The 18301-nt window shown below is 36.1% G+C and overlaps 1 protein-coding gene across 2 annotated transcripts in view; it reads right to left on the minus strand.

The window, feature by feature from the left end:
• Positions 1-1068: 1068 nt before the first annotated feature.
• Positions 1069-18301, minus strand: part of LOC110802770 (probable sodium/metabolite cotransporter BASS4, chloroplastic) — a 32199-nt gene continuing 14966 nt past the window's right edge. Inside the window, exons 3-14 of one of the 2 annotated variants that reach the window (XM_022008217.2) lie at positions 16857-16964; positions 16715-16782; positions 15778-15856; positions 15633-15691; positions 15476-15544; positions 10784-10897; positions 10433-10454; positions 9972-10039; positions 9452-9537; positions 8088-8217; positions 7664-7765; positions 1069-1556 (exon numbers count right to left, since the gene is read on the minus strand). In XM_022008217.2, the coding sequence (XP_021863909.1) occupies positions 1521-1556; positions 7664-7765; positions 8088-8217; positions 9452-9537; positions 9972-10039; positions 10433-10454; positions 10784-10897; positions 15476-15544; positions 15633-15691; positions 15778-15856; positions 16715-16782; positions 16857-16964 (941 nt within the window). In that variant the 3' untranslated portion in view covers positions 1069-1520. Of the gene's footprint in view, positions 1557-7088; positions 7538-7663; positions 7766-8087; positions 8218-9451; positions 9538-9971; positions 10040-10432; positions 10455-10783; positions 10898-15475; positions 15545-15632; positions 15692-15777; positions 15857-16714; positions 16783-16856; positions 16965-18301 lie in introns of those variants that run through there. The other variant, XM_022008216.2, reaches the window with a different exon arrangement.

Genomic DNA, 18301 nt, shown 5'->3' on the forward strand with positions numbered 1-18301 from the left:
CAGCAAATATGCCTCCTTTATATATGTATATTAGATTAATCCGTTTAATAATAATAATAAATAATAATAATAATAATAATAATAATAATAGAAATTAATTTGGTTCCCTAAATAATAAAAAATCTAATTAATATTTTTTTGTAAAAAATGATACTTCACATAGGCTTTTACAGTTTGAGCTTGCACCATGGTGAAAGCTCAAACAGAAGAATTCTCCACCATGTCCACCATGTGAAAGCTCAAATTGTAGAAGTCTCCATGTTAAAAAGTTTATTTTTTTGTATAACAAAACTTACAAAGACTTCCACGATTTGAGCTTCTACCATGGTTGAGACTTCTGCTGTTTGAGCTCATACCATGGTAGAAGCTCAAACAAAAGAAGCCTCTACGACGGTAGAAGCTCATACTGTGGAAGTCTCCATGTTAAAAAAAAAATTTTAAAAAAAATCAATTTTTATTTGTGATTTTAATTAGTGTTTTGTAATGTAATGTTGAATTCGGAAAAATATAATAATTATTTATTTGATTAGTTTATTAATTATTGATTACATGTTAATTAAAATGGGGTACAAAGTGTAAACGATGGAAGAAATATAAAAAGGGTAGTTGGGTCATTTAATAGGGCGGTAATATAGAGAGGTGAGTAACATTAGGGCGGGATTTAGTAAGCCCCTTTATTTATTATAGTAAAAAAGATGATGCGGATAAGTGAGGGACCACAAGAAAGAAAGAATATTAATATAATGGAAATTAGGGATCAAAACATGTCAAAAAAAGAAAGTGTATCTCTTTTTAAAATACGACCGTTTAAAGAAAATGTATTTCTTTTTTAAATACGAACAGAGGAATAGAAAAAGCAAAAATAAAAGTGTTTTCAGTATGATTACCTCTCAAAAGCAAACACCATCAACACCAATAAGTATTCTTGCCTATTGCATAATCTTGCAATTATAAGCCTTCGTAATCTTTCGGCAAAGGCATATACTTGTAGAAGTATTATACTTCGTATACTTCAAGAATTCAAAACACTACGTCACTACCTACTAAGAAGCGATTAGATCTAAATACTGTGACAAGATTTTTTTTATTTTTTTTTAAATGGTAAGGAAAAAAGAATACAAACAGTTAGGAGACCCTCCGCTCGAGGTAGACTCCTAAACTGTCCTCCTGAAGGATATTACAAAGTGCCTGACTACTACTATGCTGAATATACATTGAATCAATAACTAGGTGACCTACATTAGCAATCCAGTCTACCGCCCTGTTAGCCCCTCTGGAGATATGTTTGATTGTGAAATGATCAAAATCCTTAAACATGTTCTTAATGTCTTCTATGATATACTGCAATTTCCAAGGGGTCTTCCAGATACCTTTGATGGTGTTAATGACAAGGAGATTGTCTCCCTTTATATGGAGATTCCTAATGTTAAGCTTTGAAGCTTCCAGAACGCCTTTGTGAAGAGCCATGACTTCGGCTATATATACTTGGGTGGTACCAAGGTTGAAGGTAGCTGCCGTAATTACATTGCCACTGCTGTCTCTGATGATGATTCCAGCTGCAGCAGAATTAGATTTGCGTGAGCCGTCGAAATTAAGTTTGAAGGCTCCTAAGGGTGGAGGAAACCACCTCACCAAGATGGGGTGGGGGTGGGGGGGGGGGGAGGGGGGAAGGTGGTTGGAAGGAGAGGATTAGAAGAATGGTTTGGAGATTGAATAGAGTCCAAAGAACTCTATAATCCCATTCTTTATAAAAATTGTAGGCTTTGAAATAGCATTTTAGCGGAGAGAAAGTCATATTTGAGAAGATAACGTTACTTCTCTCCTTCCAGACAGTCCAAAGAAGAAAGCAGAACTTAACCATAGTCGGGGGTGGCGATGGAGCTCATTTAGGGCGTTGAAGATATCCCTATAGCACAACGCCCTCCCTAGCCGCTTTGTGGTTAGGTGGATTCTCCAGACAAGGGCAGATGACTCACACTCAAAAAAGAGGTGGTTTAGGAATTCGTCCCGAGTATTGCAGCGGGGGCAGTTTGCGGTCGGGAGAATCTTCCTTTGAAAAATAGCTTGTCTACAAGGTAGGCTTTGGGGTATAGCGTATAGTCGTATAGCGTATAGTCGTATACTCGTATAGAGTATAGATAACTCGTATTAGGTTATTAGCCATAAGTAACCTTTGATGAGCTAGGTGCCTAGGTGCACTCTTCCTATCTATTTAAAAATCATTCTCTCACTCTTTGAACTCTTTATCAGAGGTAGGTTATTATTTAAAGAAACACGTACTAAGAATTAATAATTCAATTCGAATCAATACCTTATGCTCCCCTGCATTTATCTAATCTAATTCACAAGAGAAAGTTAATAGGTATGCGAGAGCATGTCTTACTGGGTCATTAATTTTATGTCAATCAAAAAGTAAAACATGTCTAAGTAATAACTATTATTCAAAAGTTAAAAGGTAGAGCGTAGAGGGGTTGAAAACTTCTTTCATCTTTCACCATAGGCTATTGGTTGGAGTTCGATTCTCATGAAAAGGGAATAGGGGAGTTACACGACCTTTGATTGGAGAGTTTTTTAACCTATGATAAGTATGGCCGTCCCACTATGAGGAAGACAAAATCGCAATCTGTTATGTTTTTCTAAAAATATAACAGCGAAAAAAAAATCAATGAAATGGTACATGTTTTAATCGAAATGATACTCCGTTTTTAATGAAATGATACTCTTTTTATCGAAATGGTACATGTTTTTATCGAAATGGTACTCCGTTTAACGAAATTGTACTTTTTTTTAATGAAATGGTACTTTTTTTTCAAATAAATGGTACATGTTTGGCGTTGTGATGTGTTTGATCACACATCACATCATGCCGCCTTGGCGACCTTGTCCCACTACATACTTGTTCAAAAAGAAACTTTGACTATTATTTCGTTCTTACATAACCAAGGAATGAATCTTAACACAGGTAGTAGTAGTCGTCGTCGTCTTTTTACTATGACTCTATATGCAATCAGCAATCATGGAAAGAAAATTATAATAGGATTAGAAGCTATGATTAGAGAGGAAATAAAGGATCCCAAGAACACCCAAAAGCCAATTCCAGCAATAATTAAGAAATTCCTAGGCAGTTTAGCATATATCTGACTTCATTTTGGTATTATTGGAAAGATCCATTGCACTACCAATAGACTTTAAGCTGATTTTAAGGACAAGCCTAGAAAAGTGGCACCACCACAAACATGTCCACTCAATTAAACCAATGTATGAACAGCACCATAGGTTTCTAAATTCCATGACCAACTGAGTTCAGACTTTATTATGCTTTCAAAAAGTTCACATTTCTTCCTCGTAACCTATTAGTGGACTTATACTCTTAGCCTAACACTTTCATTTACCACTATCTTAAGTGTAAATACTTAGTACTACAACAACAACAACAACAACAAAGCCTTAGTCCCAAAATGATTTGGGGTCGGCTAACATGAATCGTCATAGGAGATCATCATTGTCATCAATCAAACCAGAAAGGAACAGGAAGTAAAAAGAAAAAAGCAAGGAAGAGGAGGTGGAATTAATGAAAGTAAGATAAGAGAAAAATAAATATAAATATTATAGAAGAAATATTGTAAGAGATAATAAAAAATAAGTAAAATTTAAAATAAATGAATAACTAAATAAGTAAATTTCAAAATAGCATGTAAAAATAAAAAATTCAAAAGATTTTTAAAAATAAAATAAAAAATAAATTAAAAAATAGAAAGAAACAGAAACATGAAAGTTGTATAAGTCAAATGAAGTCATCAATATATATTCTCTCCCTCCACGCTATCCTATCCAACGTCATATTTTCCTCAATTCCCAAGAAAGCTCATATCGTGCTCAATCACCTTCCTCTAAGTTTTCTTAGGTCTTCCCCTACCCCTTGCAATTCTTAATAACCAACTTATTTTAGTTGCAGAAGTTAGTTAACTTAGTTGGTTAAAATCATGACGATCATCTTCATTACATGTTATGTGTGCCTCGAATGTTCCTTGAACGATGTTAGGGTGTTATAGTGGAAGGTATGACTTCAAATGGACATATCTCATGATCTACTCATTAGATTGAGTTGATTCAAGTTGGAGGTGAAAGCTTGGCTCAATAGCTTTCCAACGTCTGGTCATAAGCTCATTTTGGATGAGAAATGAGGGAGTTATGACTATTTTACGAGAAGCTGTCATGAAGTAGGGGAAGTTCGGCCAAACCCTTTAAAGGTTCGATCGAACCCTGCGGGTGAACTATTTTCTTCTCCGCAAGGTTCAATCGACGTGGCCTTTTCTTGTCCCTTAGATTGGTATGATGTCATAAATACAAATGTAATGAGAATTTCATAATTAAGAAAGAGAAACACAAGTGAGGTTGAAACCCTAGATCTAAGCATACAACAAATTCTCTCTTCTTCACCTTTGAAAATTCCTTAATTCTTTCTCCATTGAAGAATAATACAAGCTCCAAACCCTCCCCTATGATAAATGTAGCTCATTAAAGAATGAACCACCTTAAATCTTTGTGTGTGTTTTAATTTCTTCATTTATTTATTCTCATTATTCCAACATCAAATTATCATACAAATCAACATTCAAGCCTAAAAGGTCTATCATTCATAACGTTACATAAGAACAAATCATATCTACATTATTTCGATATTTCTCCGTGTCTCTAGTTACACACATATTAAAAAAAAAAAATTAGGCGACAACAAAGAGCGTACAACTGACAATTCTAGTGGGAAAAAAATAATCGAACTTCCCCGGTCAAGAATTCATAGTTATCTATGCTATAGTTTTTGAAGTTGAGAAAATTCTAGTGTCATCTCCTTTTTTTAGTTGATTTTCCATTTTTCCAATATATCACTACTTACATAATTAATGAAGAGAGGCTAAAAATGATGAGGGTTGGAACAGTTGATTCGAATTGAAATACTTCCTCCATTTTTTTTAATTGCACCATCTGGGATTTCACGTTTGCCAATGCACTATTTTAATCACTAATATCTCTCATTATACCTTTTAAAAAATTATAAAAATTTGATCATTCGAAAGTATATTTCGAGACGAATCTAACAAGATCCCACATGAATATATTTTTCCTTACATATAAATCACAAAAATTAACTATATAAGAATATGTGAATAGTGATAAAACCAAGATGGTGCAATTATTAAAAAATGGAGAAAATAGTATATTTAAACCTCGGTCTTGAGAGAAGACGAGTCAAATTTCATGTAAACCTTTCCATGAAAGAAAAATATAGATACTCTAGAGTACAAAATTGCCTAAGGATCTTTATTTGCAACCCACGTCTCATAGGTTCATGATTCAATATTCATTAACCTACGGAACAATAATAGCATGGGGACTTTCTAAAAGCATAGTGGCTCTTAAGCATCAATGCATCATCATCCCTCCTATAAAAAGCCATGCTGATCATGAGAATGGTTGAATAAACTATACATCGAAAACGCAAATTCTAGGAGAAAAAGGCAGCATAGTCAGATACCTAGGAAATAAATACATGATCTTGGTACAGTATCATCCACTCCTTTCCTTCTACATACTCAAGATATCATACTCCCTCCGTCCCGGAATACTTGACCTGTTTTCCTTATCGGGCCGTCCCTTAATACTTGACCTGTTTCTAAAAATGGAAATATTCTAACAATATTATATTATTTCTCACTCCACCCCTATTAACCCACCTACCCCCTACTCCATACAAAAAATAATTAAAAATTCAACCCCTACTCTCCCCAACCCCACCCCTTTACATATTTCCCACTAACTACATTAAATAATACCCCACTATTAACTACTACCTATTAAATTAAATAAGTCAATTCAAGTCCCTTAAACTCTGTGCCGGTCAAACCGGGTCGAGTATTCCGGGACGGAGGGAGTAGAATGCTAAAAATAAACATAATTATCTACCCACAGACCATATCTGCTATAGTTAACTTAAGATTCCTACATGGAATGTCACTTTCGTGTCCAAAAGGCTTGGTTAAAATTTACTAAATGGGAATTTATCTTTAGGGAACTTATTCCATCATATAAGATATGTTGCTAGCTCTTTACAATATAGGACTTCTCAACTCATGAAGACTGTAAAAGAATACAAGTACTCCGTATGTTTAATACTTAGCTACCCGCGGCCTAGAGTAGACACGCGGGTGAGCCTCATGACAACTTGTTCATGTCTAAAGGCTAACCCAGATGTAATTTCTTAACATAGAAGTAACGTCATTAAATCCTCAAAATATTGTCAGGGACATAAGCAATAATATGTTTACAAGCTTCCGGATCTATGATAATCAAAGATAACATCCTAGGCTACATTAGACCCTAATCTTATAATATATCAAGACTACATAAATAACTCATGGTCTTCCTTCTTCCAAGAAAGAGTGATATAGAATTATATTATGGATTCAATTAGCCTAATCATGTTCTCTTATTATCTGTTAATATCTTTAGCCGAATTAGCCCTCTTAGTGGGCCATATATGGGCATCTTCAGTTTCATCTTTGCTCGGAAGACTTGTCTTCTCAAAGCTTAAGAGGTCAAGGCGTCAGCCATCTTTTAGAGTATAACTATTTGGTTGAAGATCATCTAATTACCACGTAGATAGAACACCTAAGGCCAACGATAACTACAACCACCAAAAAATACCACTTTTGACAAGGTCTCAACTCTCAAGAGATCGAGAGATGTATACAATCTTCCCCTTTCTAGTGGCAAATTAGTCACCGCTATTGTGGTATGTTAAGAGTGTACAGTGTTGCCAAGTCGTCTATCCATAAATAAAGATGGTTTTCCATTTGCGTCTTTGTCTGAAGAGATGCGCAAGTCTTTCTATCTAAAGTACGTAATTACTACAAAATCAAACAAGCACACTGCAGACATGGAAAAAGCCATTTGGCAAAAATAAATAAATTACAACCTAGAAATGGTTAGGCCCATTAGCTACTAGCAAAAAGCTCAAGCTATTTAACTACTTACAATTCAAGCATGACCCAACATGATAAAGACTCAACAAAGGGAAAATAGTAACCTCAACTGAAATAGACTAAACTTGTCTTATTTACTTATCTTAGTTAACCTTGACTCATTGTTACAAGAAGAAAGAAATGAAGCGTTAATATAAGAGAGAAAGAGAAGGGACCATAAAAATGTTCTACTAAAGCCACAATGTAGTGATGTACTCTTTCTCAGCCTCAATCAATAAGCCCAACTTATGGCAAGATCACTGAAGGGCACTTGAAAGTTGAAAATAGGAGAAGAAATTTTTTGTAAATTTCTTCAAAAAATGAAGTAACCTATGAATTTGAATTATCTAAATTCTTTTCCTTATACACATTTTGATTATTTTCAAAAAATGGGATAGAAGGGAACTTAGGAATCAATAATAAATTCTATCAAGCAAGTTTCAAGTTTTCTTCACAATGTCGCAAGACTCATCCTTTTGAAGCCAGAAGTTAACCAGAAGTGAATCAATTATGATCTACACACATGGTACAAAATCAAAATGACTACGATATTACTCCCTCTTCAAAATAATTCAGCTCATGTTTAATAAATAAGATCATCAATAACTGCAGAAAATAAGAGAATAGTTTGGGTGAAGTACCTGGTTCACGTCGGCTGCTACACAAGGCAGAAGCAACAAGCCAGTTTCACCTAGCACACCTCCAAGCTGCTCCACCACAGCTGTTGCCATAAGCAAGGATCTCTACAAGGAAGATTTTGTGTCAATGGCTCGTTAGTGGTTCTCACACTAAGACACAACAAATCAGATAAGAAATAAGCGTACAACAAAACAAGATGAAATATGGATATAATTTTTCACTTCCGCATCATTAGAATCAGTGGAGTCTATGCCCCTGCACTGCTTCACCGAATTTTACATAAACAACAATCAATGATGTAACAAAATAAAATTACTGTGCGAGGATCTAAGAATTAGAGACATGCTCATAAAAACTCCTCCAAATCCTTGTATACCATAGAGATGGAAAACAATAGAACAGATAACAGTAAGAATATCAACAAACCTGGCTGCAAACCAGCGTCAAAGCCCTTCTATTTTCTTCCTTCCGAAATACTGATTTCCAGGAAGATGATCCAACAGATAAACTTCTCACCAAGGTGGCATTAAAAACTAAAAAGCTCAGATGCACAACTCTGCAAGAAAGGAAATAAATTAACCTCATATCTACACTTCATCCTCAGTGCATCAGAATAAATACACCCATGAATGAGTAACAGTCAGAAGAATGTCATGGAACCAATATGATGAAATATTGAAAAGTCACGAGTACCAAATGCTAAAAAGCGTAGCTGCAATTGGATGTTTGAATTTTCACAAAATTAAATATTATCCATTGTTTGAAATAGACGTTACTTCTAAGAAAATTACTAGTTCCATGCCCCCACCAAACATATCCTAACAATTGTTTGTTTGCTGTTGAGATTAATTGTAATTCTTAGATAAAATGTTAGATGCATCATGGCCTACACAGCAAACAACTGCAGCACCAATGACAGGAGCCTGCAGTCAGTGACAAAACTATAAAATGCCTGTGGTAATTCAATATGAATGGAGTAGTGAAACAGGATTTGATGCCAACTAATTGAGACTGAATATGTGACTGTTCCATAACTTTTTATCATCACCGTAAATTCCTCCTCGATTACTCACCTTCGAAAACGCAGAGAAGATAAAGAATATCTGAAGGAAAAAGCACTTGTTCTGCTGTTGATAATTTGTTCAGGAAAATGGGTTTGTATGAGAGCAAATGCATATTTCAAGGAAATTTGCAAATATTTTCATGAAAACTTTAGAATTGAAAAGGTACTGTCCGTTGTATTAGGGAAATGAAGGCAAGGAAAGACAAATCAATGATGCTAGGTAGCAATCATATGGTTTTCTATCCTACACTTCAAATGCTTATTGTACTTCAAATGGATGAGCTCGCTTTAATTTTTGGAAGATAGATACAAGAGAGACAGCAGTATCTTTCCCTGTCCCTTTATAGCTATTCTTACATGACATTGGCCTGTACGACACGATAACAATTCGTAATCCAGTTGTTTCTATTCTATTTCAAGCCAGAGGGTTGACACTTGATATTGAGGGTAGTGCATGGAGCATAAACTGCATACTTGCATGAGTTGTGCCTTCTTGATCATGTTTAGGACATCAGCTAGACCTCTAAGAAATCACCAATCAGCGTGCAAGTGGAGAAAACCCATGACACAAGGATAGTGGTGGCCAGAAAATAATTCAACCAGCAACACCTAAATTACAGCTACATAAAATCTTATACATCAAGGAGTGTGAAAAATAAAGGCAAGCGTAACTAGATATTGCTGAGAATGAAACACAAAGGCAAATGTATTAAAAAAAAGTACTCACATTCCAATCACAACTGCAGAAACAAAGATTGCAGGCTTAACCATTAAGAGTAATTGCCGTGATTTACCAACTTGCATCCATGGAAACTGAATTATAGTAAAAAGAGAGATCAATATAAGAAAGTCAAAAAATTACAAACCAGACACAAAATGAACACAAAGTTCCATATAGAAAGTTAATATGAGAGGACATATAATAGGTGTTTCAGCCATTAAATTCAGAACACACAATGAGCTCGTGGAGTTAAAAAATATATTCACAAAAGTAAAACATCGCTTAAACATTTAAACTTTCAAGAATAAGAACTTTCAACATTAAAAACATGTTAAAGAACCATATGAAGCTCAAGCCCTCCCCCATAAATAACATAGATTCTCCGTTTTTGTAGGTGACTGACTCAGACTTTCAGGGGAAATTTTCAAACGCTGACTGGAGCATTTTCTGTTCCTCGAAAAGATAATATGCATTCCACATCAATTTAATCTTTTATGCACCACAGAAAGGAAAATTCAGGACTTACTAAACCGAGGACAATCGAAGTGGTGATCGAGAAAAACTTCTCATTCCGTTCAACATACCTTGCCACACCTATTACAACAACAACAACGACATTTTTGGAAGAAACACAATGGAAAAAAACAATCCACAATTGATAATGCAAACACCTTTGACCTCTCTCTTTCTACCATTTACACAATACTCTACATAGGCCTAGTTTCCCAAACTTTCTCGTTAGGCAATGCTGGGATATTTCAAAACCCACCTCACCCTCAAAAAAAAAAAAGAGCATATATCAAAATTCTTTCATGAATCCAATTACAGAGAGGAATATTAAAATTCCTACTTGCATGAACAATTATCAATCACAACCCAATATCTCATCAGCAATCTCCCATCCCGGAGGAGAGAAAAATATTATTTGTTAAGTTAAACCCAAAAAACCATGCACAAATCCAGTCTCTAGGTCAAAAATAATCATACCAGGAAACAAGTTCCGCAAAACCTGAAAAGAAGACAATTAACTTAAGATTCAGAAAACACCAATGATTAATATAAATACCATACAACTGCGAAAGGAACAAAAAGAGACTTCATATTTCATAATGATAAAAATGGCATGAATTTACTCAAATTTATCTATTATTCCGTATAAAGAAAGGCATTAGCAGAAAGGTAACTGTATCAAGAAATTCTGGAGCAAGCAAGGAGGTATTTCAGGATAGGTAATCACAACAACAACGGTAGTCTTTATTATCAAATTGTCCTACTCTAACTACCAAGTGTATAAATTTTTACAATTAATAAAAATATATAAATTGAAACAGAAATAACCTTTCCCAGAACGAGAGGGACTATAAGAGTAAGCAGAAGATTTTGGAACAGCTGCCAAGTAGGGATAGTTACACCAAATCCATCAGCAATGAATTTCGTGATCCAGAGAGGCACCTACAAATCAAAAATTTATTTCAAAACATTTTAAATATTACATACAAATCAACATTACTCATTAAACTGTCCATGCTTCTTATCATTTGTGAAGCAACAAATAGTTGCTGATTTCAGATCATGAGTCAACCAGAAACAGCTTCCTTGTCAATTATCAAAGCAGAAGTAAGATGCATCCCTATTTATAAATGTAATGAGAGAGAAACCGCCCTAAAACCAAAACCAGTCCTCACGGCAATAGTGAGCCACCACTGTGACGATGAAGGCTCCGATCAACAAAGCCAGGAATGTCCACCAAGAGCTAAGAGTGTACCAGGCTACCAGCCCACCAAACCCATCTCTACCCACCCAAAGCAAGCTTCGATTCACCTTCCCCACCAGATCTAACCAATGGAAAACCCCTCCCACTCTCTTTCAAGAAAGCCCTTACGAGCTCCCGCCCAAACCTTCATATCCCGCTTGCTAAACCTTGGTGAGATTTCCCCAAAGATTTCCTTCTCAAGGAATTATAAGAAGCAATAGAAAACACCTATCATGGCTTTGGAGATAGATTTTTACACTTTTGTATGTCCCTTGAGAAGTCAAAGTTGAACTTTCTGCACCAATTTGGGCAAACTTATCAGAACTCCCCATAGAGTTCTTTCGAGAGGATCTCAAGAAAGTGGGAGGTGCTTTTGGCCCCTTAATTAAAATTGATACACAATTCAAAGAAAGTGAGGGCAGAAGGTTCGCGAGCTTATGTGTAGTAGTTGATGAATCCAAAAAAAACCCCATCAGACATTTGGCTTTGAAACACCTTCTAAAAAGTTGTGTTCTCAGAGGGACTCTCGTTCTGTGCAAAATGTAATACTTTCGGCCACACATTGGCAGTATGTCGGGGAAAGGGTACTGATATGGAGAACAATAAAATCCAACAACACAGTCAAAATGAATGGCAAGTCATTGGGGATAAAAGAAGACCTCAAAAAGATGTTACCCTCCATAACCATGGAGAAAAATGGATAAGTAGAGACAACAAGGGTAACCAAGTAATTACTTACCAAAGGTGGGACCAGAAGAAACTTGTTCAGGATCCGAAAAGTACAAATTCAAAAGAAAAGCAGGATAACCCCATTGTCAGTATACAAGTATAGAAGGTTCAGTGAGTAGGCATGCATTGGAAAATACAAAAACCTAAACCAACTTAACAAACTCCTTTTCGTCTTTACAGGAACTAAATTTAGGTGATGAAAATTTCTCAATTGTCATCTTTCCCCATACCAAAAGCAGCGTTAGGGTGCACGAAACCCAATCAACAGTAAAAAGTGGAACATTAAATTTTTCAAACAACACAAAATACAAACCAGTGTTTAAAAAAGCGTGCTTAAGCGTTGAAGTGCAAAACGCTTAATTAGGCCTAAGCAAAGCGTTTTGGAAGAAGCACGCCGAAGCGAACGAAGCGTGCTTTTTTGCGCTTCATTGAATTTCTTTTTCTCTTTTTTTTTTCTTTTTCTTTTTCGTTTGCACCACAACCTATTAATCCGTAACTATAGAAAGTCGGTCAAGAGTCCAAAAGAAACGGAAAAAGAAGAAAAGAAGAAAACGAAAGAAGAAGATAGCAGTCACATCGGTTGGCCATAGCTTCTTGATAAACACTATGTTATACTTCCTCCGTTCTTTTTTAGATGACACAATTTTACTTTGACACTATTCATATAATCTACTTTGACTAGCAATTGTGATTTATTCTTAAGAAAAAATATAGTCAAGTAGGGTCTTGTTATAATCACCTCAGTGCATAGATTTATAATATCAACTTTTTATATTTTTTACTTATGGATAACTAAAGATATTAATGATTAAAATATATTGCATTGAGAAACGTGACAAAAAACCTTCGCCGGGACATATACCTACTGATCAACAAACCACCACTGCCAAATCGACTTCACCCAACTATTCTACCTACGTCCTAAGGACGAGATCGTGATCAAATAGACTTCCAAAGAAGTAAAAGAGCTCATTCTCAACTCCGAACTAGTCCCGAAACCCGACACGTATTCCCTGATTTCAAGTTGTAGATCATCTTCTGTTTGATCAAATGGAAGAAGAAGGAAGGAAATGCTACTCTAAGGACATGGCTAGATCTTTCTCCTTTCATTCCGAAAAAGAGGAAGATGATGGACCTTCTTTACCTGCCACTCACAATCAAAGCCAAGACTAACTTAAATGCGCTATACTTCCCATGGCGAAGCAACTCGGGATCTTTCAGAAAAAGGACAAAAACCCTAAAGGTTTACGACATGGTGATGTTTCCCAAAAGAAGTAAATGCATGTAATCCATAACAAGGGACGAAGTCGTGCCTTGGGAGGCAAAGTAACAAACACAGTCAAGGCGCTCATGCGCAAACCGAACCTTCTATATAATACGTTGATGTTGTTTTAGAATGCAAGAGGTATTGCACGAACCTCTCTTAAACCAAATATGGAGATGTTCATCAACCAACACCACCTTGATTTGATCATGTTAGTAGAGACAGAGGATTTTTGTGCTAACATAGATCGAAAATGCTGTATCGGTCGCGGTGTCACGGTAACAAAAATAATGCGTTAGTCGCAGCCCGGGTCGCGATTGTCACGGTAGAATTGAAATTAATTATATTTTAAATGTTTTAATAGTAGTACAAAAATAACAATTCCATAACGTATTTTAGTAAAATAATTCATACGAGAATATAAGGAGTACTTGAATTTAATCTGCTTACTCACATGACAAGTTAAAAGATTGTGAGTAGTCCAACTTTTACCTCTACTAGACTAGGTTATTATTACTTAAATAAGGCCCCTTACCTACCTTACATTAAAAAGTCAAATAATGTAACTTACTCCTTACTTTCTTTCCCTAATGGACACTTTTAGCTTTCCGTACTAGACACCTCACCTCCCCTCTACTTTCTTTCCGTACTAGACACTTTAGCTTTCAAGTACTGGGTTTTAAAAGTAAAAGTTCCAGGAACTTTCCTTACTTTCACTTTCTCCCGTGTTTCTTCACCAAGCATCCATGGAGGATACCAAACCAAATCTGGTGTTTCCTTCCCCCGAAAACAAATCTGAAGATATCAATCAATTCGTAAGATATAACTCTTGGCACTTGGTGGAACATGACTAGACTTGGCTACACTGGGTCAAGTCCCCCGGAGGACTTAATAGCACTCTTCACGAAGATTATGAGTATGTATCAGTGTGGTAACAATCTTCTCTTGATATGTATTTATGTGAATACGTTAGGGTGAATGTTCACATCATTAGCGATACTCACGGAGTCTATAGTCTCGAGGAGATAACTGATATTTCTCAACCTTTCTTTCTACTATATATGTGAGTCCCAACTTTAATCTCGGAAAAAAATGTTGGTCTAGTTTACTCCTCATTGCATATTCTGTCAATATGCCTTGGCTTACAATTGGAGACTTTAACGAAGTAATAAATCAATCGAGAAACTGGGAGTAAAACCTGTAAATAGAGGTCGAAATGAACTTTTTGCTAATAATATGAAACTAGACCAGGCTTGAGCAACTCATAACTCGCGAGTTCTATAGAGACTAGACGGGGCTTCAGCAACTCATAACTGGGTGAGGGTTTTTCCTAATGCAACCCTTTGCCATCTTCCTCGAGAAACTTCCCGACCATTGACCCCTTCTCCTTTTGCTTAATAGTCCGATCACTCCCCTTACCTTTCCGGTTTGAGCCAATGTGGCTCATGGAACCTTCTTTTGAGGGTGTTCTGAGGGGGGCGTGGGAGAGGAATTTCGAAGACCTGGGTGCGAAAAAACTAAACTCGGTGGGGGGATAAATGTCAAGATTGGAATCATAATGAATTTGGAGATGTTTATGCAAGGAAAAAATAGGGTTTTGGCTAGGCTTTCGGGAATCCAATTGTACCTTCAGTCCAACCCCTCCTCGATGTTTCATTTTAATCTTGAGAGACACCTTCAACCTGAACTACTTTAATATTTCACCAAGAAGAGTGTCGTTGGCTTATGAAAAGTAGGGCAAGTTGGATGACCCAAGGAGAAAGAAATATTGCGCTTTTCATAAATCAATTTATTATAAATCGTCGTAGTACTAGAATCCGATGCTTCAAAACTCTGTTGGTGATATGTTGGTGTTCTTTTATCCGAACAACCACAAATATCAGCCCCATTACTACATTTTTTCAACCAACCCAACTTTCGACACACCTCACACAAACTTGTTTCTAGTGAGGGAATTCCTTGTTGATGTTGACCTTGACTTTTTGACCATTACCATCATCATGGATTGTATATACAATACTTCTTCCAATATCCTGATTAATGGGAGGAAATCCACCACTTTAAACCATTCCCAGAGCTTAAGACAAGAAGACTCATTGTCCCTTACTTGTTCAACATATGCCTTCAAACACTTTATGTCACCATATAGCTTCTCCCAAAGGATAGGCAATTCAGATTCGGACAGAGGATGAGAGAAAATACAAACATTAATTGATAGGACAACAACAACAGCACAAAGCTCAAAATTATTATAAAAGGGAGAATAAGAGATAGTGTAGCTTACAGTCAAAATGCCTAAAAGAACAGATATTACTGTCAGAGCAAGAGCCAAAGCAGAATTCCCACCTACAAGCTGATATCACAACATGAGGTAGTGAGTCAAAATTACTTGCTAATGTTTAAACGCAACTCGAAGTATCAAAATGAAATGAATCGGATACTTGTGTTAGTGCTACTCCTCCATTCAATGTCGTAGGCATACAGCTAAAAATCGCCAACCCTGATATGACAATAGTCAGCTACATCACATAATTGTTTCAACTAAAGTGAACATTTATACACTATATCTGCATTTTATCTACATACCTGTAATAAACTCCTGAGGTACCATTTGAATTTTGAGAATCAGCTTTGAGAAGATAGGACACACCAGCAGGATGGAAGCCTAGGTAATAACAAAGAAAACGGTGAGGAACATCTTTTCTCCAGTCCTTGTTCATCAAGATATTAAGAAGTAAATTATAGCATAAATATAAGATAAACCATATTCGGATAATTTGTCAGAATCCTTAAACAGGCCTCTCAGCAGTAAGACCACATTATGGCTACGAGCAGTTTTGGCACCAGATTCACATAAAACTAACAAATCCCTCTAAAATTTTAAGCCCGCTGCTCAATTTTTACAGTTCTCTGTTAATCTTCAGGACTTTAAATACTCTATTTCTATCACTTCCTTTTGCCTGATCATAAGACCTGAGTGGTTTCACATGCGTCTTTTGGCATATTAAACAATTGAAGCATAAGTTCAGAGCCATGCAAATATGCAATAGAACCATGGTCATGGAAGGACTGCACGTCCACGACATTTCACCCAGCTCCAAATATGCAAGTCACTCTGCTCCAAATAAACTGTCGCTGAGTATTATAAAAAAAATTACTCCGGTTGTAAGAAAGAGTTGTATTTCTTTCCTAATTGTAACCATAAACTCTCCTTGTCTTCAATAACAAATATGCTCAAGAAACCTTAAAGTTAAGCGAGAATATAAAAACCTCACCAGAAGTTACTGAAAAGTAACACTACCAGAGTTACAGAGAAAATGCTACTAGATCAAGAACATTTCATGACTATAAATGTGTCACACCATTGCATGAATGCATCATAAGCAAGAAAATCATAGAGTGAAATCATAAAACAAATGTCAGGTGTGCAATAAGCCAAAGATATGATATCTGGACTGAACAATAAATCTAAAGGGTAAGAACTTTCAACATACAGTATACATTCAGAAAATTGAGATCATACAAGCCCAAAAAGAAAAGCAGGCCAGGCCTCAACAACTTCTTTAAGATCACCATCCTGTGATTTCAGTCCTGAAAGTCCAAGAAGTATTACAGGGTTAGACAGCCTAGGTCAAAACCATAGAGCAGAACATACAAAAACTTACCTGATAAAAAGAAAAGCCAACAGGTGATATATTTTGATAAGGAATACTTGTGTGCTAGACAACCCAGTGCAGGACTGTAGAAACCAAGTGCTACTCCACCAACAAGAGCTGCAATTTGTTTGCAAGGTAATTAATATCAACAGAGTAGTGAAGTAAGATACTTCTAGGGACTGAAACAGGGTGAAGCAGCTAGAAGAAGCGGGACAAATAATCGTGCAATAATTTAATTGCTGCACTTTCCTCTTGAATCTATAATATGGACTTTTTAAGAACATTTAGTTATAACCATACTGTAAACACAAATTTAAAGTCTGCAAAAGTAATGAACTCAAAATAAGTGAACAAAATATTTTCATTGATTTTTGTAATTTCCGGTACAATCTCTAAGATGTTTATCCACTGATTCGATCTCCACGATGTATGAACTTGTTTTGTCGGACGTGTTGAGTGAGGGCCGCCGGGCTTTATCTCGTTCAAGGACGTTGAATAGAGGTAGAACGACACTTGTGTTTGTTGTTCTTCCTCCACCGGGATTTGAAGTCGACTTATGTGCTTTGGAGCAGTCTTTAGGGTTTTTTGTTTCATGAACCATAAAACATCACTCTGCTTAGATATTTAGACCCCTAATGTTCCAAAAACCACATCTATCCATGAGGTTTAACCCACCCCTAGCTTATCAATGATCAGAGGGATAGGGTGATAGATGCAGATGATATTCAACGTGAAATTTTTGGCTGGAAAGGCTTGGCTCAAGATTGGATTTGTTTGAAAATAACCAAGGTATGAATAAAGCTCTCCTTCTCTACCTAAGATCCATAGCTTGAACAAGACATCGCATCCATTTCACATATTTCCTCATTCTCATCAAGGCTATGTGATAGCACCCAAAGTGATTCTATTTCAACAAGACCATGAAAAAAGAAAGTCTAGCTACATGCTTAACACCGGAAATTCTGACCTTGGTTGGTCGAGCGGGATCCGAAGATCAATCGAATTGAATTTCCCACGTTTTCGATTTAATATTCACTCATGATCTCACCTGGTCGACCCGATCATCCTCTAAAAAATAGTAGATGCGAAGGTTCAGATCGAAGATCTAGTAGATTTTCTATACTACGTTCAGTGTGTCAAACAAATGACTTTGAGAGAGCTTTTTATATCAATCTTCTAGGTTTAGGGTTTTCCCTTTGATAAATAAATGGGCCTGTTTACTTAGATCCATTTAAATAACCCATATTCATTAAACGAACGTCATTTGATTAAATTGGGCATGTTTTGTGTAAAACCCAAATGTACTAGTTTAATTGTCATTTTAATGAATATAAGTCAACCTTTGACTTTTCCAGGACAAAAATGATGACGTGGCATTTATGACATTTTTAATACCTACAAATTGCCCCCTCAGGATCGGTCACGTACACTAAGCTTTGAGTGTTTGCTCGTCA

The sequence above is a fragment of the Spinacia oleracea genome, chromosome 6 (assembly GCF_020520425.1).
Source record: "Spinacia oleracea cultivar Varoflay chromosome 6, BTI_SOV_V1, whole genome shotgun sequence".
Classification (NCBI taxonomy): domain Eukaryota; kingdom Viridiplantae; phylum Streptophyta; class Magnoliopsida; order Caryophyllales; family Amaranthaceae; genus Spinacia; species Spinacia oleracea.